The sequence below is a fragment of the Mastigoproctus giganteus genome, chromosome 13 (assembly GCF_048544385.1).
Source record: "Mastigoproctus giganteus isolate SK-2022 chromosome 13, ASM4854438v1, whole genome shotgun sequence".
Lineage (NCBI taxonomy): Eukaryota > Metazoa > Arthropoda > Arachnida > Uropygi > Thelyphonidae > Mastigoproctus > Mastigoproctus giganteus.
In genome coordinates, this window is record NC_143587.1 from 172,671,884 (window position 1) to 172,697,607 (window position 25,724).

The 25,724-nt window shown below is 37.7% G+C and overlaps 1 protein-coding gene across 1 annotated transcript in view; it reads left to right on the forward strand.

Moving 5' to 3' along the window:
• The window catches only part of Smyd5 (SET and MYND domain containing, class 5), a 331,312-nt gene that overhangs the window by 222,029 nt on the left and 83,559 nt on the right, over positions 1-25,724 (forward strand). The window contains exons 10-11 of the mRNA XM_090387391.1: positions 9,048-9,142; positions 22,279-22,349. Coding sequence (XP_090243517.1) covers positions 9,048-9,142; positions 22,279-22,349 — 166 coding nt within the window. The remainder of the gene's footprint in view (positions 1-9,047; positions 9,143-22,278; positions 22,350-25,724) is intronic.

The following is a 25,724-nucleotide window of genomic DNA, read 5'->3' on the forward strand; positions in this document are numbered from 1 at the left end:
CCTTTATGGTGTTGTTTATTCAGTTGCTACACGAGCGCAGCTTTGTTTATGTGTATTTAGCGTGCCTCCTCGTTTTGTAATTGTGCTTTAAAAATGAGTAAAATACTTAAAAGGTGTGAAAAGGAAGCGTCCTGGCGAAGACACTGCAGATTCAGAGAGAAAAAAAAAAAAGCAATATCGATAAACAGAGGCGGACTGGGTCAAAAATTCTTACCCGGGAAAATTTATAGTGGCCTCATACTACGGTTTATGGCCAAAATCACACTGGCCTCCGGCCCACCGGGATTTCCCGGTTAAGGCTTATGTCCAACCCGCCTCTGTCGATAGAGAAAAAATATGAAATTGTGAAACGCTTTGAGAGAAATGAAAGACCATGTGATATTGAACGTGCTACAGACCTAAATGAGGCACCGCCAAGAATTACAAAGAATGCAGAGAAAATAAAAACAACTTTCATAGCGGGAACAACTCAAAGTGTAATTAAAATCCATTAGATTAAGACAAGAATTGGAAGAGATGGAACGGCTGTCTTTTCTATCTGTTTTTCGATTTTCTATCTGTTTGGATAGAAAAGCAAACAAAAAACAAGTTTACTTACGATAGAAGCAAAAGCATTAGCAATATTTTATTACGTAATAGTCGTAATAAAATACGTAAGCATTTTATTACGACTTGCGTATTATAATTTATACTTACGTATTATAAAATACGTAAGTATTTTATTATGACTATTTTATTTAATATAATAATTTTTTTAGTATTAAAAATACTAAAATACTTTATTATAATATTATAATAAAAATATTATATTATTTTTTATTACGTATTTTATAATGATTAAAATTACCCGATTATTTATTGTTTGGTAATGTTTTGGTTCCAAATGTGTGTTCAATCTTGGGTGGTCGGCACCTAACCCCACTTTTCCCATAGGGCCTGTTGTTTATATTGCACGATTTTGCATTGCACGAGGGTTTCTAGGAACACAACTATCGTGCTATACGAGGACAGACTGTACTACATATGGGAAACAGCAACCCCAGAGCAACGTATAAACTCTGTGGTACTACACTGACAGTGGTAGAGAATGAAAGGGTCCTGGGGGTGGTTGTTGCAGGCAGATATGAAGTTCTCTGAGCAGTGCAGACGGGCTGCAAGAGTAGCTCATGGTGTATTGTCAATGATATATAGGAATTTTTCTAGCAGGGATAAGGAGGTGATTATTCCCTTGTATAAGGCAATGGTCAGGCCACACCTAGAGTACTGTATACAGGTCTGGAGGCCTCATTTCAAGAAGGATGTAGAGCTGCTGGAACGAGTACAGAGAAGGGCAACAAGATTAGTGAATGGAACAAAGGGGTGCTCTTATGAAGAAAGGCTTAAGTTTTGCAAATTACAGTGTCTGGAGACTAGACACCAGCGAGGTGATCTGATAGAGGTGTATAAAGCCTTGAATGGTTTGAGCATGCTCAATGCTGATGGGATTCTTCCTCTCGCTCAGAATAATCACCTGAGAGGGCATAAATTCAAATTGAGGAAAGACGTGCGAAAATTTGCCTTTAGCCAGCAGGTGGTTGGTAGCTGGAAGACTTCCATCCCTTGTCGTGGAAGTTGATAGCCTAAATAAGTTTAAGGCTCAGCTGGACAGGTATTTCGAACGAACAGAGGGGTGAAGTGGAAGTGGGTATTTTTTATTTATTTATTTTTCTTTATTTTTTATTTTTTTTGGCTGATGCTGCATAAGCTTTCTTTCTTGCATCAAATGCCTCTACTAATGCTAATGCTAATATTGTGATTTGCCTTAAATAGTTACAGCAGACTCATGATTATCTGGGGTAGTTGTGAAATAAATATATCTGAATAAATTTATTCTGAATAAATATCTGATAAATAAATTTATTTTATCTGAATAAATTTATTTTATCTGAATAAATCAATTTATTCAGATAAATAAATATATCTGAATAATTGAAAACCTGGATGCACATGGATGTAAATTTACTGGCAGATTCACATGGATTAAAATTAACTATACATTTGTAAAACTGAAGTATTACTAAAATACAACTATACCAGTGGGCAGAAAGCAGTAGTGGGGATGAAGTCTCAGAAGAATTCAAGTAACTGTAAAGGTGGTTCCACTGTATAGAATTTAAAAAAATCCCTGAGACCACTGTAGTCACCTTTTCAAAAGCAAAAACCCCTCCCTTTACCCCTGATAGTAGTTTCATCTTTAAGTAAATCCCACACCAGTACACTGTGATCACTGCCACCTAATGGTTCTTTTATTTGCAGATTCTTACTGAATGAATAATTACTGCTGATAATCGGATCAAGAGCTAGACTTTTTAGAAGCTATTACTCCATTTTGTTTCTTCTTTAACATGCTACTATAGAAAAGTCATCCACGAAATCCTTCTAGTCTGTGAGTGATCAACCAGTTCCAGTCAGTATCTGTAAAGTTAAAATCCCCCATTATAAGTCATTTCCTAATTTGATTGATTGGCCCACTCTGTTTCTCTTTATAGATATTTGTTTTACAAATCAGAGTCATTAGGCCTGTAACACACACCTACTTTCATTTCATTGTCAGACTTCACACTGATCTAAATTTTCATGGGCTGTAGTAATCCCATGGAAATGGGGCTACTTAAACCATAATTTGGTGAATTTTCCACTGGATAATTTGGTAATCTACTGCATTTCCTAGTTTATATAATCCAAACAACTAGGATGCTCTTTCATTCTTCTTCTTTTCTTCATCCAGATTTTTAACACTGAATCCCACTGGGATTCAGTGTTAAAATTTCTACATCACCTGTTCGTCCCCTGTAATAATTTGTCCGTTTCTTCTGCAACCTTATGTATAATGTTTGAGCAAAGGTCAGGGTGTCCTGAGTTTAGCTTTCTCAATGCATTCATAAACTCCTCAACTCATCTGGAACTAGGCAGATGAGAACTCCTCATCTACCTAGTTCCAGATGAACTGAAATATTTCTTGGTATGAGAACCTTTTTTGTTCCCTTCCTTAGTCTCACTGCTCTTCTCTGCACCCATTCAACAGATCCACATCCTTAAAAAATGAGGATTCCAAACCTGTAAGCAATACTCAAGATGTCGTCTTATAAATAGATGATCTTTATTATAGATTTGCCTACCATACCAAACTAGGTCAGGAGCATTTAAATTCTATACAGTGGGATCAACTGATGATGTTACCAACAGCAAATTCAAAATGGGAAGCCTAAATGGATGTCAGATGAACTAATGAGACATATGGCAAAGAAGAAAAATGCATGGGATACATATAAATTAATGGGTGACATGGAAGCCTATGATAGATATAAGCTGGTCTTTAACCAAGTCACAAAGGTGATTAGGCAGGCAAAGGCAGATTGAGAAATCCTTGGCAAAGGATGTAAAGAAAAACAGAAAAGAGTTCTTTACCTATGTAAACTCTAGAAGGAAAGGGATGAATCAGATTGGTCCAATGGATATTGATGGTTCGACAGTTGAGGATCCTGCTCAGGTGGCTAACAAACTAAATGAGTATTTTGCATCTACATTCACACTTGAGGAGTTATTCAGGGAGGGGAATGCCAGAGGTGAGTTAAACTCTGGCAGTGAGCTGGATGATTTTGTAATAACTGAGAGGAAAGTGGAGGAAAAATTTTGAAGATAAACATAAAAAAGGCACCCGGGGTGGACGGGATCTCTATCCAGTTATATTAAAGGAGGCAGCAAAGGAAGTAAGCAAACCCTTAGCCATAATTACGAGAGCTTCTTTGGACTCAGGGGAGGTACCCATGGACTGGAGATGTGCAAATGTGACCCCAATTCACAAAGGAGGATCAAAGGCTGACACAAGTAATTATAGACCTGTTTAATGGAGGCACTGGTTAAAGAAGCACTGCAGGATCATCTAGACAAGACTTCAGTTATAGCTTGGACACAGCATGGTTTTGGTAAGGGAAAGTCTTGCCTGACCAATTTGATTGGATACTATGATGTGGTCACAATGAAACTGGATGCAGGGAATAACTTTGATATCATAAATTTGGATCTTAGAAAGGCTTTTGATACTATTGCACATGGAAGACTGCTGCACAAATTGGAGCAGTGTGGCATTCGAGGCAAATTGCTACTACGGATAAAGGGATGTTTGAGTGGGAGAAGACAGAGAGTGGTAATCAATGGACACTGCTCATCATGGACTAATGTTATTAGTGGAGTCCCTCAGAGTTTAGTATTGGGTCCATTGTTCTGTTGTGAATTTATAAATGATATTAATGATTGTATATCAGGCTTAATATCCAAGTTTGCAGATGATACAAGGGTTGGCAGGGTTGTTAAGGACACTAATGACAGTACGCTTCTGTAACAGGATCTAGAAAAGTTGAGCAGATTGGCTGAGAGGTGGCAAATGAAGTTTAACATTGACAAATGGAAAGTACTACATATGGGAAGCAGCAGCCCCAGAGTGATGTATCAACTCTGTGGTACTACACTGAGAGTTGTAGTGAACAAAAAGGACCTGGGGATAATTGTGCAGGCAGATATGAAGTTTTCTCAGCAGTGCAGATGGTCTGCAAGAGTAGCTCCCCTTGTATAAGGCAATGGTCAGGCCACACCTTGAGTACTGTATATAGGTCTGGAGGCCTCATTTTAAGAAGGATGTAAAGCTGTTGGAACGAGTACAGAGAAGGCCCACAAGAATGGAACAAAGGGTTGCTCTTATGAAGAAAGGCATAAATTTTTCAAATTACCTTGTCTGGAGACTAGGCACCTGTGAGGTGGATCTGATTGAGATGTATAAATCCTTGAATTGTTTGAGCATGCTCAATGCTGATGGATGTCTTCCTCTTGCTCAGAATAATCATTTGAGAGGGCATAAATTCAAATTGAGAAAAGACAGATGTACGATAGATGTGTGGAAGTTTGCCTTTAGCCAGCAGGTGGTTGGTTGGTGGAACAGACTTTCATCCTTTGTAGTGGAAGTCGATAGCCGAAATAAATTTAAGGCTGAGCTGGACAGGTACTTGGAATGAACGGAGGGGTGAAATGGGAGAGTGGTTTTTTTTTTTTTTCTTTTTTTTTTTTTTTGGCTGATGCTGCATAAGCTTGCTTTCTTGCATCATATGCCTCTGCTAATGCTAAAAACAGTGCTAAGTGAATCTGTGCTAAGCGAGCTCTGCATTCCCATAAGGTAACGTATGTATTTGTGAGCTGCAGTCGGTGCCATAGGATATTTCCTAATCAATAATAAACGGCAGTGAAAAGATGCACAAATGTCGGTCAAAATATTAATATTAAAATATATGTACATAAAAATATTCTGTGTTACATACGTATATAATTTTGTGGTAACTACTTACCTATCAAAATTAAACTTAAAATTCCAATTAAAATCATGAATTTAATTGATCTAAATTGATTTTAATCTATGAATTTAACAATGAAAAATGTGTCGATTTTGGGTTGTACTTTGGCCCTCTTCCTAGTAAACTGAAAGGGGTTTTAATTTAAATCCCCCACATCGTTACCACCCAACAATAAAGTTAACCGATCCTTTGTTGCTTTGAAACCTGGTGTATTTTTTTCTTCTTTCAATATGAAACTTCTTTTAGGCATTCGTTTCCAAAAAAAGTCCTGCTTCATCTATGTTAAAAACTTGTTGAGAAGTGTAATACATAATATCCCTCTTCAATAATTTTAACAAGTTTTTTTTTTTGAAAGTTTTGGCATCTTGATCTGCACTTGCGACTTCTCCCTGTATTTTAAATCTATTCAACCAGCCCTTACTAGTTTTAAATGGTTCCACGTTGTTTTTTTTTTTTTTTTTTTTTTTTAGGTGAGTTTTCTTCAGATCATCATTCTGCATTGGATATTATCTTCAATAAAATTATTTAGAAGTCTCTCCATTTCAATCCTAATAGCTAGCCTAGCCTAGCCCTAGTTGCTTGCAGTGGAACAGCTGTCTTTCCCACTGCTAAAATTAATTCTTTATTTTCTATAATTGTTCTTACAGTTAACCTTGCCAGTCCTAAATTATGGCACACATCCGTTTGTCGTTGGCTGGAATTTATTCGCTTCAAAACGACTAATTTAATTTTAAAATTCAGTCTTTTCCTTACATTTATAGTCTTTGTACTTCGTCCGGACATTGCTTTTTCTTTCTTATCTGCCATTATTAACTCTTCAAAAACGTAACTGCATTGATTGCATTAATTATGATACAATGTTCGAGTAAATTGTCCATTATGCACAATGTCTAATACTATACTATACTGAGTGATGACTAGACTTCGGATAAATACATATAACGCAAATATTACAAGCAATATACTTGATAATTTTTTAAAATGTTTATCTCAGAACTACGTAACAAGTCACTGTACTGCAATTAAATTAGCATGCGAGAAAATTTTACCAAGCATGGGAAAGTTTCTCAGGCCGCCGTGGGAAACGTTTTAATGCTGTTTTGCTATCCATTTTCAAGCTGTCGACAACATCAAATGAAACGATTTCGTTAAATATGCCAAAAACAATCTGTAAAAGAGCATTATAGTGATGTGTGACAGCATTATAGTCAGATACAGATTATAATATAAGAACAGAGTTATAGCGAATCAGCGTAAAGCGAAACGCATTATAACAAGGGCCTGCTGTATATTATTATGGACGAGCAATGCACCCTCTGCACTATTAGAAGAAAAAGATGGTGGGATGGAAGAAGCAATCCAAATGATAGATGCATTATGTTTTATAGAGAAAACTTCAGATTATTCAAATTTACAGCGACATAAACATACTTTTACCTGTTATAAAAATAATAACGCGAATGTCGATTTGAAGTACCTTTTTGGCCAATGTTGCAAACCCGTATATTGATACCGATGGCCACAGATGACAATCGAAGATTATCACAAAAAATATCGTAAAATGCACGAGTCATTAGAATTGAATAATCCCATTAATTTTGAAGAATCCCTTAAATCAAATCAATGCCAATCAGAAGAAGAATATCTAAATATTTTGAGGGCTGGTATCAAACGACCACGTGTATTTCTTGGTATTAACATTAGTAGAAGCATATGATGAAAGAAAGCAAGCTTATGCAGCATCAGCAAAAAAAAAAATAAAAAAATCTTCCATTTCACCCTTCCATTCGTTCCAAGTGCCTCTTCAGCTCAGCCTTAAATTTATTTAGCCTATCAACTTCCACAATAAAAGATGGAAGTCTGTTCCACCAATCCACTACCCGCTGGCCAAAGGCAAATTTTCACACATCTATACTACAACTGCCTTTCCTCAATTTGAATCTATGCTCCCTCGGGTTCTTAATTTTGTGCAGAGGAAGAATCCCATCATCATTCAGCTTGCTCAACCCATTAAAGGTCTTATACACCTCAATCAGATCACCTCGCAGGTGCCTACTCTCCAGGCGATTTGCAGAACTTAAGCTTTTCTTGGTAAGAGCACCCCTTTGTTCCCCTCATCAATCTTGTTGCCCTTCTTTGTACTCGTTCTAGTAACGTACATCCTTACTAAAATGAGGCCTCCATACCTGTACACAGTACTCTAGGACTTCCTGGAATTAATGCCCATGTCAATTGATTATATTAATAACTTGGACATACAATTATAGTAGTCCATATATATTATATATAAATTTTTAACAATGTTTTTCAGTTTTAATTTTTTTTTAATAATTCTAATTTTAATATTATAAATATGACTAATTGTGAACTCAAACAGAATTGAGTAGATTCATGTGGTCTGAGATGTGAGATATTGTAATTTTTTCTTGATTGCTGGATGTTGTGAGATGTAAGAATTGCCATACAATAAATAAATAAATAAGTAGTAAATAATAAGTCTAGATGTGGCCTGACGTATTACAATGGGATAATCACTTCCCTGTCCCTGCTAGCAAAATAAATAAATAAGTAGTAAATAATAAGTCTAGGTGTGGCCTGACGTATTACAATGGGATAATCACTTCCCTGTCCCTGCTAGCAAAATTCCTATACATTGTTGACAAGACTCTATGACCTGCGCTGTTCAGCAAACTTCATATCTGATTGCACAATTACCCCCAGGTTTTTTCCACTTTCCACTTTCCTGAGTGTAGTACCACACAGTTGGTACATTTCTCTTGGGTTATTGCTACCCATGTGCAGTACTTTGCATTTGTCAATGTTAAACTTCAGTTGCCACTTCTCAGCCTATTTGCCCAACTTATCTAGATCCAGTTGGAGGAGCATACTGTCTTTACTGTCATTAACAACCCTTCCAACCATTGTATCATCTGCAAACTTCGACACTAAACAAATTACACTTTGCCATTCGATTCTAATCAGACAGTCATTAGGAAGAACTCTTCCAATGTGAAACAACAAGAAATTCACTGATTAAATAAACGACCACCAAACATTGAACTGGTTACTTGCTTTTTATCTTAATATTACTGATCTTTAATTTGTTAGCAAAATATTTAAATATTTTTGAATATTTGACTATTCAAATATTTTTGAAAAAATATATGCTGGTAATTATTGAGTTCATACTATAGGCCTCCGTAGCTGAGTGGGCAGGAGCGGGAGTGCAGTAGCACACGCTCTTTGAGTAGACCGGGGTTCAAACCCCTGACTGCTGAATACGGTCGATCTGCCAACCCGCACTGGACCAGCGTGGCAGATTATGGTCCATTTCCCTCAACATGAATTGTTGAGGAGGCTTCCATCCTGCAGTGGGTTGATAAGGGCTGCACTTTACTTTTTTTTTTTTATTCTAAATTTCAGAAAAGGTGGTTTATAAAAAAAAAAAAAAAATATGCATTCAAGGCAGTGCTCTACATCTTACCTGTTTGGTCAGCTTGTTATTATTATTTTTATTATTTATTTATTTATTTATTTATCATTATTTTTATTATTTTATTTATTTATTATTTATTTTTTATTTTTTTTCAGTTTTTGTAGATTTTTAACCGTATCTAGGAATTCTTTTAATTTATTGAGGATTTTAATTTTCATATTTTATTACAGGTAACCACAGTTGTGTTCCCAATGCAGAGGCAACTTTTCCTTACAACAATTTCACTCTTGTAATGGAAGCTGTAATAGACATAGAGCCTGGAGAGGTTTGTCTGCAAAATTTTATATCGGAGTATCCAATAAAATACATAATTTTAGAGTGAATTATTAAAACTTAATAAATATTATTATTATTCTGAACTTAAGTTATTCAAATAAACTGCCTCCTAGATAATATAATGTTATTTACTGTTTTCAGAACCTGCTACCAACATTGTAAATTCCATTATTTGTGGTTAAATATGCTTGACTTAAAATAATTATTTTGTGTAATAATTAATCTTTATTGTTTGTAAAGATATGATACAATGTAGATACATACAGTTATTGCAGTTGTATGCACATGTTGCTTATTGCACTGTGTTTTACTGAAAGCATCACTTGTGTTTAATATATTTTAGTGGTTCAATTTTTTTAGCATTAGTTGAGGCATATGATGCAAGAAAACAAGCTTATACAGCATCAGCCAAAAAAAAAAAAAAAAAAAAGCCCCTTCCCATTTCACCCATCCAGTCACTCCAAATTTTTTTCTAGCTCAACCTTAAATTTATTAAAGCTATCAATTTCTACAACAACAGGTGGAAGTCTGTCCAAGCAATCAACTACCCACTGGCTAAAGGCAAACTTCCACAAATCTATTCTATAACTGTCTTTTCTCAATTTGAATCTATGCCCCCTCTAATTTTTTTGAGGAGGCATAGATTTAAATTCAATTTTAAAGTTCAAGTTCAATTTTTTTATTAAACAATTATGTACTCAAACATAGAGTACCTAGCTTTCACAGTTATATTTGAAATCTGCTTATTCTAATAGAACCCACTAAATATAAGGTAAAAACACGCATAGCAACTTAAAGATTAACTTTGCGCAGTATATAAAAAATCCATTATTTGTTCAAATAATAATAAGCAAGTTAGGCAAAAAAAATTATGGTGTGTTTAATATTTTTTTCTTAAATTATTAATTTTTTTGCAATTTATTTTAAACTCCAATTAAATTTAGGACAAAAGCATCGTGCTGTGTGATATTAAACATCATTGTACATGTAAGTTACAGTTTCATTCTGTTTGTTGTTTATTATTTGGTTTTTAGGAGCATTAGCAACTAAGCCCATATTGCTACGGGATAAGCGGTGGTCATTCCCTGACCTTTCCGCATCCTCCGTATTTGGTGGTGATGTGCTCTATCCCCGGTCTAATCAAGAAGCGTGTGCTACACAGTGCTGCTTCTTCCCACCTGGCTATGGTGGTGCCTCTTCATTCTTTATGTAGCAATCACCAGACTAGGTTTCCTACATGATACATTAATCTCATGTGTGGAGCCATATCACTATGAGTTGCCTAGGTATGCTAAATAAAAAGCACTGCTTTTTTTCCTTTTGCCATAAATTTATTTGAATTAAAATAAACTCAGGTAAAAATATACCTTCTGCAAGAAATATACCTTCTGCACCGTCTCTTAACTCACATATATTGGTACCTCCGTAGCCAGGTGGGCAGGAGCAGCAGTGCACACGTTTCTTGATTAGACCGGGGTTCAAGCCCGTGACCACCAAATGCGGAGGATGCGGAAAGGTCAGGGAATGACTACCGCATATTCCTGGAGCAATATGGCCTTAGTTGCTAATGCTCCTGAAAACCAGAATAAAAACAAAAACTTCAAAAGACTGAAAGCAAAGTTCTGCCAAATAAGAAGAAAAGCAAAGAAAGATGCCTGAATTAGCCTTTCCTCGAGTATAAATAAAGACAGACAGCAGAATCATCTGGAGGAAAATTCAAATGCTCAATGGCAAATATGTTCAGTCCCCATCTACAATACAAAATTGGAACTGGAAAGAGTTGTCATCACTGGAAGAAATAGCAAATGCCTTAGCGGAATCATTTGCCAGCATATCAGCAATATCCACCTATAACACAACCTTCAACAAATTAAAAAATCTGCAGAACAGCATAAGATAAATTTTTCTACAGCAGTTTCACACCCATACAACCAGCCATACGCATTAACAAAATTTCTAGGGGCACTCAATAAAACAACCAGTAGTGCTGCTGGGCTAGCAGCACCACGCTTCTTGATTAGACCGGGTTCAAGCCCGTGACCACCAAATACAGAGGATTCGGTAAGTTCAGAGAATGACAACTGTATACCCCTGGAGTAATATGGCCTTAGTAGCTAATGCTCCTAAAATCCAAATAACAAACAACAACAACTCACATATTATAAATATATCTGTCATTATCCTGGGTGCTAAACATTTGTGCTCTTTTTACTCTGGAGCATTTTTCTTCTTCCATTGCATTGACTGTATTTTAGTTTCCGGGTCGTAATGGAACAGCTTACAGGGGCTTATACGGGAACAGGTATCCTGTGTGTTATCAGACATTCAGCCTAAAACACTGATGGATCCAATATCTCTCTATTACAGAAGATTTAGGAGAAGTCCGGTTGGCCTGCCTCCCTAAAATCCACTCATGCACACCTTCTCGATGGTAAGCCCTGTTATGTCACTTAGGTGGTAACGAACGTGTAGAGTGGTTCTCTTCAAGACGCCTGGTCAGCGTGAAGAGAAAAAGACCAAACCCTCCAGCACATGACAGCACAATGAAACAAATGGCCTTCAGTCCCCAGTGGCTTTCACTCTCCCTCTTACGGCAGCGAGAGGATCGGAGGGTGCTAAGAATCTCTGGGTACGACCAGGCTGCCATGCACGGATACTGAACTTGGCCTGTTATAACGTACGATCACTCATCGGTGAAGACAGGATATTAGAGCTGGAAAAGGAATTAGAAAATGTGAATCGGAATATCATCAGTTTGGCTGAAACAAGAAGAAGAAATGAATCACTTATAAGTTTATCAAGTGGAAATCTGCTGTACACCAATGGAAACAGTGAAAGGAGTGAAGGTGGAGTTGGGTTTCTGGTCCATAAAGATTTTAAAAACAACATTTTGGAATTCAAAAGTACATCAAGGGTGTCAAGACTAATACCCAAGATTTCTAAGAGGTACAAGCTAAAGATTATAACGATTTATGCACCAACATCGAGCCATGACAGTGAACAGGTTGAAGAAATGTACACCGAAATTGTCTTCTAGATGAGCAGAAAACCCACTACACTAGGCAAAATAGTGCAGAAAGAGGAACTATAGGAAATTTTTAATTGGTGAAAGAAATAAAAGAGGTGAAAGACTTGTGGAATTTGCAGAATCTCAAGGACTGTCAGTAATGAATACTTTTTTCAAGAAAAGGGTGAACAGAAAGTAGACATGGAAGAGTCCAAATGGATTAACAACTAATGAAATCGACTTCATCCTCACTAACAGAAGATATATTGTGAATGATGTTACCATCCTGAATAAAGTAAATGTTGGAAGTGATCACAGAATGGTAAGATGTACACTTGATATAGATGTAGGAAAGGAATGGAAAAAACTGACTCAAGTAAATAATACAAAGGTCTTTGAGATAACAGAGGAGGAGAAAAAGCAGTATGTACTGGAACTTAAGAACAAGTTTGAGCTTCTGCAGACTGCTCAGGACCAAGATATCGACGAGGAATATTACAACTTTCTGAAAGTGATAAAGCCCAAGAAACCTATAGGGAAACAGAAATCCAAAGAAGAAAAAATTAGTCAAGAAACACTTGTCATTATGAACCGAAGATGAGAAATGAAAAGCAAGAAAAACACTGACGGGGAGAAAATTGAGTATACTGAGTTATGCAAAGCCATTAGAAAGAGACTCAGAGAGGACATAAAAATATTTAACACAAGAAAAGTAGAACAAGCATTAGAACATGCATTGAAGAAAATGAAGAATCGGAAAGCTCCGGGGGAAGATGAAGTTACTGTAGAGTTGTTAAAATTGGGAGGAAGAGACATTACACAAAAACTGGCAAGACTCTTCACAAAGTGTATTAGAAAAGGTGTTACGCCTAAGCAGTGGAATAATGCAATCATAGTTTTGCTGCATAAGAAAGGAGATAAATCAGAAATTGGAAATTATAGACCAATTAGCTTGTTATTCCACATCTATAAGTTGTTCACAAGGGTCATTACTAACAGATTAGAAAGAATACTTGATGAGAATCAACCGAAAGAGCAAGCTGGCTTTAGGACAGGATTCTCAACTATGGATCACCTTCACGTAATATCACACCTAATGGAGAAAGCAAATGAATATAAAACACCATTATGCCTGCCATTTGTGGATTATGAAAAGGCATTTGTTTCGGCCGAAACATAAGGCAATGTTCCGGGTACTGGAAAGACAAGGCATAGATACCACGTATATTATGATTTTGAAGAAAATATATGAGAGTGCTACCTCCTTTATTAGACTAGACAAACGGAAACAGGCAAAGTTGGTCGACTTTGAACGGTACTGGCAGCTAAACCGAGAAGTCCGACAAAGAATGACAGCAGAAAGAGAAGCATACTGGAACCAAGTGGCAGACGATCTTGAAGTGGCGGCATCCAAGAACGAGTACCGCACTCTCTACCGCACCCTCAGATGTCTGAGGGGAAAGACCAAATTGATTAGTGACAACATCAAGAATGCTGATGGGACCTTCGTGCGATCACCATCCGAACGCCTGCAACGGTGGAGTGAATTCTTCAAAGCTTTGTATAATCACGACCCACCTCAGGGACCGCCAGCAACAGCACTCTCGATCGACCCCCCCTGAGGTCTCCATGGTCGATGTTGAGCCTACAGTAGAAGAAGTGAAAGCAGCCATACAATCCCTGAAGAATGGCAGGGCACCAGGAGTGGACCAAGTCACCACAGAAGCGATCAAAGCCGGGGGAGATGTACTGCTTCGCCGACTACACTCGCTCCTCAAAACCATCTGGTGCACTGAACAAATTCTGCTAACATGGAGGAAAGCCATTATCGTACCGATCCACAAGAAAGGTGATAACCGGGACTGCAAGAACTACCGTGGCATCAGCCTCCTATCCATCATCGGAAAGGTCTTTATGAAGATCATCCAGTCAAGACTGCAAAAACATTGCGAGCAAACCAGTCGAGAAGAACAGGCAGGATTTAGACCTGGGCGAGGATGCTGTGATCAAATCTTTGCCATTCGTCAGCTGATGGAGGAGAGGATCCGGTGTGGACAGCGAACCGTCATTGTTTTCATTGACTTTAAGTCTGCTTTCGACTGTGTCCACCGGCCTGCCTTATGGAAACTACTAGAGGTTGAACATGTACCTCAAAGTCATCACACTCCTCCAAACTGCATACAACGGTTTAACCAGCCAGGTGCGCATCCAGAACGATTTATCTGAGGAATTTACCATCCAAACTGGAGTCCGCCAAGGGAATGTAGCCTCCCCGTTGCTTTTCAACATCGTGGTCGACGCCATTATGAGGCAAGCATTCAGAAACAGACAGGGCATACAATATGACAAGGATCACTATGTGACTGACCTGATGTTTGCTGATGATAGTGCTATCCTTGCCAGTAACGACGCTGAAGCCACGGACATCCTCTACGACATTGCCCGCATTGCCCGGCCATACGGTTTGAAGATCAAGGCTGGTAAGACAAAGGCCCTGACAATAGATGGGTCGCAAGCCACCATCTATCTCGAAGGCGTCCAGATCGAGCAAGTGCAGGACTTTAAATACCTTGGGTCGCTGCTCCAGGAGAAGAAAGTTGCATCCACCATGGAAATCCACAGCAGAATTGGACAGGCGGCCACTGCGTTCGCCTCGCTCAAATGGTGTCTGTGGAAGAGGACCAACATTTCCACAAAGACTAAAATCCGACTCTTCCGGACTTTGATTCTGCCCATTCTTCTTTACGGATCGGAAACATGGATTTGTCTCAAGTTAGATTTGAACAAACTTGAGGTATTCCAAATGCGATGCCTGCGGCAGATCTTGGGCATCTCTCTTCGCGACCGCATCACTAATGATACTATCTGCGCCAGATGCCAACAGCAACCAACCATTGCCGACCAAATCCAGAAGCGAAGGCTTAGATGGTTTGGCCACGTATGTAGAATGGGCACAAACAGAATACCATCCAGACTCCTTTGGAGACAACGACCCACCCAATGGAGCATCCAACGGACCGCGCCTAGGAAAACGTGGGCCAAGCAAGTGGAAAATGACTTGAAGAGCCGACGTCTCGACCTTAACCAGGCCAGGACTGACGCCATTGATCGTAAGGTATGGAAGAACATCACAGAGCAAGTCCAAAACCCTGCGGCACCTACAGCAGCATACTGGTTGCGTGGCCAACCGCCTCCCCCAGCTGCCAGCTAAGGACCAAAGAAGAAGAAGATTAGACTAGACAAAGACAGTAGCAAATTTGAAATTGAGAAAGGAGTTCGACAAGGAGACACAATATCTCTGAAGCTGTTTACTGCTGCCCTTGAGGAAGCTTTCAGAAGATTAGACTGGTCGCAGAAAGGAGTCAATGTGAACGGAGAGTACCTAAACCATTTACGATTTGCAGATGATACTGTGGTCATAAGCCATGATCCCAAAGAATTAGAGGAAAATCTTAATCAGTTATGCACAGTTAGTAAGGATTTTGGACTAAAGATGAATATGACTAAAACAAAAGTAATGATGAACAAGTATGCCACAGAAAGGGACATAATGATTGAAGGAGCAGTAATTGAAAAGGTGGAGTCATATACTTATCTGGGACAAGTTATTAGCTGTAATAATGATAAATGGCTGGAAGTCAAGAGAAGAATAAATTTTGGATGGATAGCATTCAGGAAATATAGTCACATACTGAAGAGCAATATCCCAGTTTGTCTGAAACGTAAAATAATGAATCAATGTATACTCCCCACCATGACTTATGGAAGTGAAACTTGGGCACTCACCAAAAGAATGGAAGAGAAGCTGAGAACTACACAGCGAAGAATGGAACGAATTATATTGGGAATCAGACTGTTAGATAAGAAGAGAAACACATGGATTAGGCAGCAAACTCAAGTAAAGGACATTCTTATCAAAACTAAAGAACTAAAATGGTCTTGGGCAGGACACATAGCTCGAAGACATGATGACAGATGGACTAAGAAAATAACAGAATGGTACCCAAGAAGAGCTAGAAGAAAACCTGGAAGACAAAGGCGGAGATGGATAGATGAAATTCATGAGTTTTTGAGTAGTAAATGGATGGCCAGTGCTCAAAACAGAAGGAACTGGAAAGTTGCTGGAGAGGCCTTCATCCTGCAGTGGATTGAAAATGGCTGATGATGATGATGATGATGACCGTAACTAGGAATATAAATCTACTCTAGAAAGTAAGTTAATATGTCAATTTAAACTAATAAAGCAGAAAATAAATCAGAAAAAACTTCTCTGTTCCAAGAGCGGCAGAAAGGCATGCCTGCACTGGCAACTCTCGTCCTCGTTGGTCGAGGCTATCAACTTCCACAACAAATGGAAGTCTGCTCAACCAAACAACGACCTACCCGCTGGCTAAAGGCAAACTTCAACACATCTGTCCTACAACTGTCTTTCCTCAATTTGAATTTATGCCCTCTCAGGTGATTATCCTGAGCAAGTGGAAGAATCCCATCAGCATTGAGCATGCTCAAACCATGTAAGGCTTTATACACCCTCAATCAGAACACCTCACAGGTGCCTAGTTTCTGGACACTGTAATCTGCAAAACTTAAGCCTTTCTTCATAAGAGCAACCCTTCTCTCTTCTCACTAATCTTGTTGCCCTTCTCTGTACTCGTTCCAACAGCTCTACATCTTTCTTAAAATGAGGCCTCCTCATTTTAAGAAAAATGAGAGCTGATACGTTACTCTGTGGTTACTGCGTCCCATATGTAGTACTTTACATTTGTCAATGTTAAACTTCATTTTCCACCTCTCAGCCCATCTGCTCAACTTTTCTAGATCCTGTTGCAGCAGCATACTGTCATTAGTGCCCTAAACAACCCTGCCAACCTTTGTATCGTCTGCAAACTTGGACATTAAGTCTGATATACCATCATCAATATCATTTATAAATAAATACACAACACAACAATGGACACAACACTGTACCCTGAGAGACTCCACTAATAATGTTAGTCCACGAAGAGCAGTGTCCATTGATTACCACTCTCTTTCTCCTCCTACTCTACCATCCCTTTATCCATAGCAGCAATTTGCCTCCAATGCCACACTGCTCTAATTTGTGCAGCAGTCTTCCATATGCAACAGTATCAAAAGCCTTTTTTTAGGATCCAAATGATATCAAAGTTATTCCTGCATCCAGTTTCTGTGTGACCACATCATAGTATCCAATCAAATTGGTCAGACAAGACTTTCCCTTAAAGTACTCAAGCTGTGTCCGAGTTATAACTGAAGTATTGTCTAGATGATTTTGCAGTGCTTCTTTAACCAGTGCCTCCATTAATTTCCCTAGAACAGAAGTGAAACCAACAGATCCGTAATTACTTGTTGCCCTTTGATCCTCCTTTGTGAATTGAGGTCACATGTGCTGGATAGATCCCATCCACCCCTATTTTATGTTTATCTTCAGTTTCTCCTCCACTTTGCTCTCAGTTATTACAAAATCATCTAGCTCACTACCAGAGTTTAATTTGCCTCTGGCATTCCTCTCCACGAATAACTCTTCGTGTGTGAATGAAAATGCAAAATACTCATGTAGTTTGTTAGCCACCTGAACAGAATCATCAATACTTGAACCATCAATATCCATTGGACCCAATATTGTGTCACCCAATAATTTATATATATCCCATGCATTTTTCTTCTCTGCCACAGTCTCATTAGTTTATCTGACATTCATTTTGGCCTAAACCTTGGACAATATTTCAGACCTCCATAGTTGCTGTTGCGAAAGCAAAAACCTTTCTCTTTACCCCTGATAGTAGTTACCTCTGAGTAAATACCACTTCAGCACACTGCTATCACTGCCACATAGTGGTTCCTTTATCTGCAGATTCTTAATGCATGAAGAATCACTACTGATAATCAGATCATGAGTATTAATTCCTCTGGTTGCCTTCCAAACATGCTGATGTAGAAAACAATCATCCAATTAATCCACCAAAGCCTTGCTACTGTGTGGGACCAACCCACAAATTCCAGTTATTATCTGAGAAATTAAAATCCCCCATTAGAAGACGCTCTGATTTACTGGCCCACTGTATTTCCATGTACTGTCTTCCATTGTACTCATCAGAGGGTGCCTCCATAGCCAGGTGGGCAGGAGTGGCAGTGCGTAGCACACGCTTCTTGATTAGACCGGGGTTCAAGCCCGTGACCACCAAATACGGAGGATGCGGAAAGTTCATGGAATGACCACCACATATCCCTGGAGCAATATGGCCTTAGTTGCTAATGCTCCTAAAAACCAAAATAACAAATACTCATTAGAGTCATTAGGTCGATAACACACTCCTACTCTCTGTTCTGATCTCCCAGTGCTTACGTCACACTAAACTGACTCGACACTGCACTGTCCAGCAACGTCAACTGGCTGCACTTCCTTGGATTTTGTGTTTCTTATCTAATAGAATAACCCCTCCTGCCTTCCTATCCTGTCTATCCTTCTTGTACACATTGTACTCCCCAAATTTAAGTTTTGCATTCCCTATGTCTCTGTGACACCATGTCGTGTGCCTCCATAGCCAGGTGGGAACGAGCAGCAGTGCATAACACATGCTTCTTGATTAGACCGGGGTTCGAGCCCGTCACCACCAAATACGGAGGATGCGGAAAGGTCAGGGAATGACCACCGCATATTCCTGGAGCAATATGGCCTTCGTTGTTAATGCTCCTAAAAACCAAATAACAACAACACCACATCTGTGCTATCCCAACAATATCTGCCTTTGATGTTTTGACCAACACCTGAAATTCATCAAATTTATTTACCAAACTGCTAGCATTGGTGTACGTGCAAGTATACATGCACCTGGTTCCTATTCTTAGGTACCCATGTGTTTATTTGTACCACAGTGATTACCAACAGTCTCTGAAATACCCTGATTCTTGTTTTCCAGGCTGCTGCTCAGTCCAATAGAAGCAGTGCAAGAATCGTTTTCACCTTTGGCAGCGGCTACTGTTAATCTATTAGTTTGTATCCCCCCCCCCAAGTTAGCAGTTTTCCGGCCCACCTAACACTGCCTCAATAGCATCAACAAATATTCTCGTACCCTTTCTATTTTGTGTTTCCGATCCCTGTAGAAGCAGTCTCTCCTGTTAACAGGAGATGTGTGGCAGAGAAAAAAATTCATGGGATACGTATAAATTAACGGGTTACACGAAAGCCTATGATTGATGTAAGCTGGTCTGTAACCAAGTCACAAAGAAGTTTAGGAAGGCCAAGGCAGAATACGAGAAATCCTTGGCAAAGGATGCAAAGAAAAACAGCAAAGTGCTCTTTACTTATATAAACTCTAGGAGGAAAGGGATGAATCAGATTGGTCCACTTGATATCGATGGTTCAACTTTTGATGATCCTGCTCAGGTAGCTAACAAACTAAATTAGTATTTTGCATCTATATTCACACATTAAGAGTTATTCAGGGAGAGGAATGCCAGACGTGAATTAAACTGGCAGAGTGCTAGATGATTTTGTAATAACTGAGAGCAAAGTGGAGGAGAAACTGTTGAAGATAAACAACAGAAAAGCACCTGTGGTGGATGGGATCTGTCCAGTTATATTAAAGGAAGCAGCAAAGAAAGTAAGCAAACCCTCAGCCATAATTATGAGAGCTTCCTTGGACTCTGGGGAGGTACCCATAGACTGGAGATGTGAACATGTAACCTCAATTCACAAAGGAGGATCAAAGGGCAACAAGTAACTACAGACCCGTTGGTTTAACTTCTGTTCCAGGGAAATTAATGGAGGCACTGGTTAAAGAAGCACTGTAAAATCATGTAGACAATACTTCAGTTATAGCTTGGACACAGGATAAGTTTGTTAAGGGAAAGTCTTGCCTGACCAGTTTGATTGGATTCTATAATGTGGTCACAAAGGAACTGGATGCAAAGAATAATTTTTATATCATGTATTTGGATCTTAAAAAGGCTTTTGATACTGTTGCACATGGAAGACTGCTGCACAAATTGGAGCAGTGTGGGATTGGAGGCAAATTGCTGCTATCGATAAAGGGATGGTTGAGTTGGAGAAGACAGAGTGGTAATCAAGGGACACTGCTCTTCATGGACTAAAGTTAGTGGTGTCCACCAGGGTTCAGTGTTGGGTCCATTGTTGATTTCTGTATTTATTACTGATATTGATGATGGTATATCAGTCTTAATCTCAAAGTTTGCAGACTATACGAAGGTTGGCAGGGTTTTTAACGACACTAATGACAGTACACTGCTGCAACAGGATCTAGAAAAGTTGAGCAGGTGGGATGAGTGGCGGCCACTGAAGTTTAACATTGATAAATGTAAAATACTGCATATGGGAAGCAATAACCCCAGAGTAACATACGAACTGTGTGGTACTCAACTGACAGTGGTAGAGAATGAAAAGGATCTGGGTTAATAGTGCAGGCAGATATGAAGTTTTCTGAGGAGTGCAGACAGTCTGCGAGGGTAGCTCGTGGTGTCTTGTCAATGATATACAGTAATTTTTCTAACAGGGATAAGGAGGTGATTATCCCCTTTATATATACAGGTCTGGAGTCCTCATTTTAAGAAGTATGTTGAATCATTGGAACGAGTGCAGAGAAGGGGAACAAGGTTAGTGAATGGAACAGAGTGTTTCTCTTACGAAGAAAGGCTTAAATTTTGCAAATTACATTGTCTGGGAACTAGGCACCTGTGAGGTGATCTGATTGAGGTGTATAAAGTGTTGAATGGTTTGAGCATGCTCAGTGCTGATGGGATTCTTCCTCAGAATAATCACCTGATAGAACATAAATTGAAATTGAGGAAAGATAGTTGCTGGATAGATGTGTGGAAGTTCGTCTTTATCCAGCGGGTGGTTAGTTTGTTCCAGTGGATTGCTGGAGCAAACTTCCATCTGTTTTTGAAGAAGTTATGTTCTTTTTGTATGGTGTTATATTTCCAAACACCATAACACCATACAAAAAGAACATAACTAAGATGAACGACGCAAGGTAAACATTCACTTGATAGGAGGCTGTATATATGTAAATAGCTATCCCCTAAGACACTACGGGCCGTTATGCCTTAGAAAAGCTATACCGGCCCAGTCCAAAGGGATAGCAAATACTAATTCATGTAATTAGCAACAACTAACTCATGTAATTAGCAATAAACAATGTATGTAAATAACAAACAACCAATTCATGTATATATTATTTTCACCACATAATTTCTAATAAAATTGGAAGTATTCCCCCCGGCCTACGTAGAGATGAGACCTCTCATCTCATGACCTACAAATTGCATTGCACTGCAACAATATCAATTAACAATAGGTGCGGCTGTGCACTCAAAACCAACCCTGTAAGTTATACTTACGGACAAATACCATAAGTATAACTCTTCTCCCTTATTCCGATAATTACCCATGGGCTTTGTTTCTCCTCCACCAGTTTGCTGATTACGATGCTAAGATAAAAGTTTTCTAAAAATTAAAATTATCTGATATTACAAATTAAATTATATCTATCCATATTCAATTAACTAAATAATTTATAAGAGCAAAAATAATCTCAATACAATGGCAAAACTGATAAGGAGTTAACAGAAACGGGTAATTATGAGACATTCCTTTAATCTGGCTATTGATCCGCTCAAAGCCTCTGATGAAGTAGCGGGTAGATGACCAGGTAAAGGAATGTTTAGTTGATATTGATTTGATGATTAATTAATTGCTATTTAAAGTTTGTTAAAATAATTATAATTTTAACTTTAACTTCAGTATTAATCATATCTTTAATACCATTACAGACCCCCAGGAATAGGTTAGACTACACATTCCAACTGAATCTCTTGTTCTGTTTACAGCTTAATACCTTTATAGAAAATAAATACCAGAAAATTGAAGTAGTTTAAACAATCAAACAGTATATATATATTTATATATATATATATATATAGAAGGTTTATTGTTTACAAAAATTCAAAACTAGTAATAACCATGAATTGAGTATTATCTCACTTCAAAATCAATACATCACTTACCTAATAATTGTAATAATTTTTACAATTTGATTTGATACTCTTTTATTAAAGTTTTTTGTCAATTTTCTTTGTAGGAAATTCTAGTATGCTACTTGGATGAATGCAATCGCACTAGAAGTAGGCACAGTCGAATTAAACATCTCAGGTAATCATTAACTTAAATATATATAAAAAAAAATCTACTTCAAAATTTTATGGATACATAGTGATTCAGAACTTTCCTTTTGAACACTAGGAACGTTTATTATCAGTGTTTTTCCATGGACAGGCACGCATTCGAAAACTACTTCTCTTTGTCTCTCTATCCACCATCTTCTCTCGATTCATCTGCCATACTTTTCCTTAGTTTCACTGTACACCTCTTCCCCTCCACATATCTCTCCATCCCTCACCTTTCAACACATGTCCAATTCAATTTCTCTTTATTTCAATCCAACATATCTTCCTACCCACCTTTCTCCAAACCTCTTAATTTCTCACTTTATTGATCATTTTATCTTTTCCATTCTCCATATCCACACCTTCAAACTTTCCAATCTTCTTACGTCTTTTATTCTCATAGCTGTCAACTGTCTAGATCAGGGGTCCCCAAACTACAGCCCACGAAAGAATTTTATCTGGCCTGCAGATAATTCAATTTGATCGTAAAAATTAATGTTTATATATTTTATTGTGTATATATAATACACAATAAAATTTATGAAAACACATTTTACAGATTATTTTAACATTCGTTGGTTGATTATTACTAGTGTTGATGCCTCTGTGTCGTCAGCTTAGTCTTGTTAGATATTAATTCTGTTGTGTCCAGTCAAATCTATTCTTTGAAACATTGTTAAAATAATCTGTTAGTCTTGACCCTGTCATTAAATAGCAATATGCATTAGAGACAGTAATTAGGGATTTCCTAATCCCTTGCCAGCTTAAACACAAACCCTGATGTACAGAGTATGGGAGCAAAGGTCACCCCAGACTTCTACTACACAAGAACCCCAGATCCAGGGATTATAGATTAATCCCTCTGCTATAAATTAACTGCTGGCAGCCTTTTTTTTTTTTTTATGAAAACCCCAAACACGAAAGGTATCAAAACCTATAGTACTTAGTACCGTGCATGGGTTGAAGGAGAAGTATGGGTGGAGGGGGATGCCAGAAACTTTGCTATAGAGAATAAACATGGGTTTCACCACTTCAAGCCTCCAATAAGCAAAATGGTGGCATTTCTCCGGTTGATGAAAGTCATCTACCACCTTTTGTTATGCACGTTGTTTCTGGTAGCAAGAGCAAGGCAGAACTAGACAAACATTTGGAGCAAGTGGATGGGTGAAATGAGAAGGGTGTGTGTTTGTGTTTTTTTTTTTTTTTTTTTGGCTGATGCTATATAAGCTTACTTTCTTGCATCCTGTGCCCTTGCTAATGCTAAAGAGGAGGCTGAATTTAATCTCTTCATTATTACCTTAGATTTCCTTTTTTCTATTGTAGCAGCAATTCAAAATTTAATACTTTAGAATCGTAATTTGCAAATTGTAATATTTGTAATTACAATTGTATTATTGTTAATTGTAACTGTAATATCCTAAAATATTTGTAGCACTTTCTGTTCTCCCCACAGCAAGGCCTGATGATGGGTTTTGGTAAGATGACTGAAACATCGCCTTATTAAACTACATTATAATTAATAATATGATTAAAAATAAAATAATATAATTAAGTATAAGGTATAAGGTATGTTAGTGTCTAACGGCTCCTGGGATTTCTCCCATCTCCGCGGGTATACATTGTATCGGGGCCAGAGATTTGAAGTGTGTGGGGGTCATGTGCTGTATATTGTGTTGTGCCCTTTGTTCCTCCGGTCTATTAGCCACCGAGCCCCTAGTGAGACCTGACATTACCACACCATGCCACGGGGAGGCTGACTGGGTGTACCACTGTAGCTAGAGTACTCTGGCGGGTCCTGCCACCTGCTTTCCTGTGATTTCAGTGGCTAGGACCAGATTTGAGAATGAGATGATCGCTGTTTCTTGAGCAACTGTTGTAATTTTAACAGAGCGTAGGGTTGTTCGCTGATAACTTGTTCTAGGGCCAAATAGGTCGGGCAGTAATTTTGATGTTTTTAGATTTAGACCTGTGGGGCATGTGTGTGTGTGTGTATATATATATAAATGTAATATAATATAATTTAAAAAATTTTAATTGCATTAAAAAGCTTGAAAGATATAACAGGTGAAAATATATTTTTGAGTGTGGCAGAAGGAATTGACAGCCTCAAATCGAATTGGGATTTGCTCTCAGTGGTTACGACCAATGGTGCTAAAAATATGGTTGGTACTAAAATTGAATCAAGGGGTCAGCTTCATAAATATCTTGAGAGTAAAAATATTAAAAATCCAATGCAATTTCAGTGTATAATTCACCAGCAGTCTTTTTGCATAAAATATTTTTGGGCGTAGATTCAGTCATGTCAACTGTTAATATAAATGGTAAATTTTATTTGCAAGAGACTGGTCTGAATTATTGCAAATTCAAAAATTTTCTTGAAACTATTGAGGCTGAATACAATGATTTGTTGTACTACACTGGAGTACAATAGTTGAGTCACAGTAACGTGTTCAAGAGATTTTTTTAACTTAGGATCGAAATAGGTCTATTTATGAACGAAAAATTGAAACCTGTTCTGGACCTGTCAGATCTCAAATGTTTGTGGAACCTTACCTTTTTAACAGATATATGTGAACACCTGAATTTTCTTAATATGAAGCTACAAGGACAAGACAAACTTGTCATTGACTCATATTATAAGGTCAAGCATTTGAAACAAAACTGGAGTTATTTAAAATTACTACTTCGTAATAAATTTTCACAATTTCTGTGTTACGATAATTTATCTAAAAATATTCCTGGTTTTAATTTTTCTACTGAAAATTTTGTTCAAAACGTTAGTTTGTTGCAGGAAAATTTTGTGGCTAGATTTTCTGATTTTAAAAATAATTTAAAGGTGTTTGAACTTTTTCAAAATCTGTTTGATGTACCCGTCAACTACGTTGATGAGAATTTACAGTTAGAGTTGGTAGATCTTCAATCTAATGATGCACTCAATACAATATTTAAAAATGAAAATTTAATTCAATTTTATTCAACATTATCTGACTCAGATTATCCAAAAATTAAAAATTTTGCAAGAAAGGTAACATCAGTTTTCAAAAGTACATATATATGTTAGCAGACCTTTTAACAATTGGAACTAGTACTTTAAAACTCGATATTACAAAACTTAGTCGCACTCCACAATCGCATTCAATGCATTAATAATAATTTTGTTGTATTCTAACTGTATTTTTGTGATTAGTACAATAAATAAGTAATAATTAAAATATGATATAAACAAACTATTATATTTTATATTACATGTCCATTGATTTATTTTTGAATCTGTATATATAGGTAGATATAAAATTTGTTTCTCTGCATAACAATAGAGTTATGCAGAGAATGTCATTTTCGGTAATTAGGAATTTTCTCT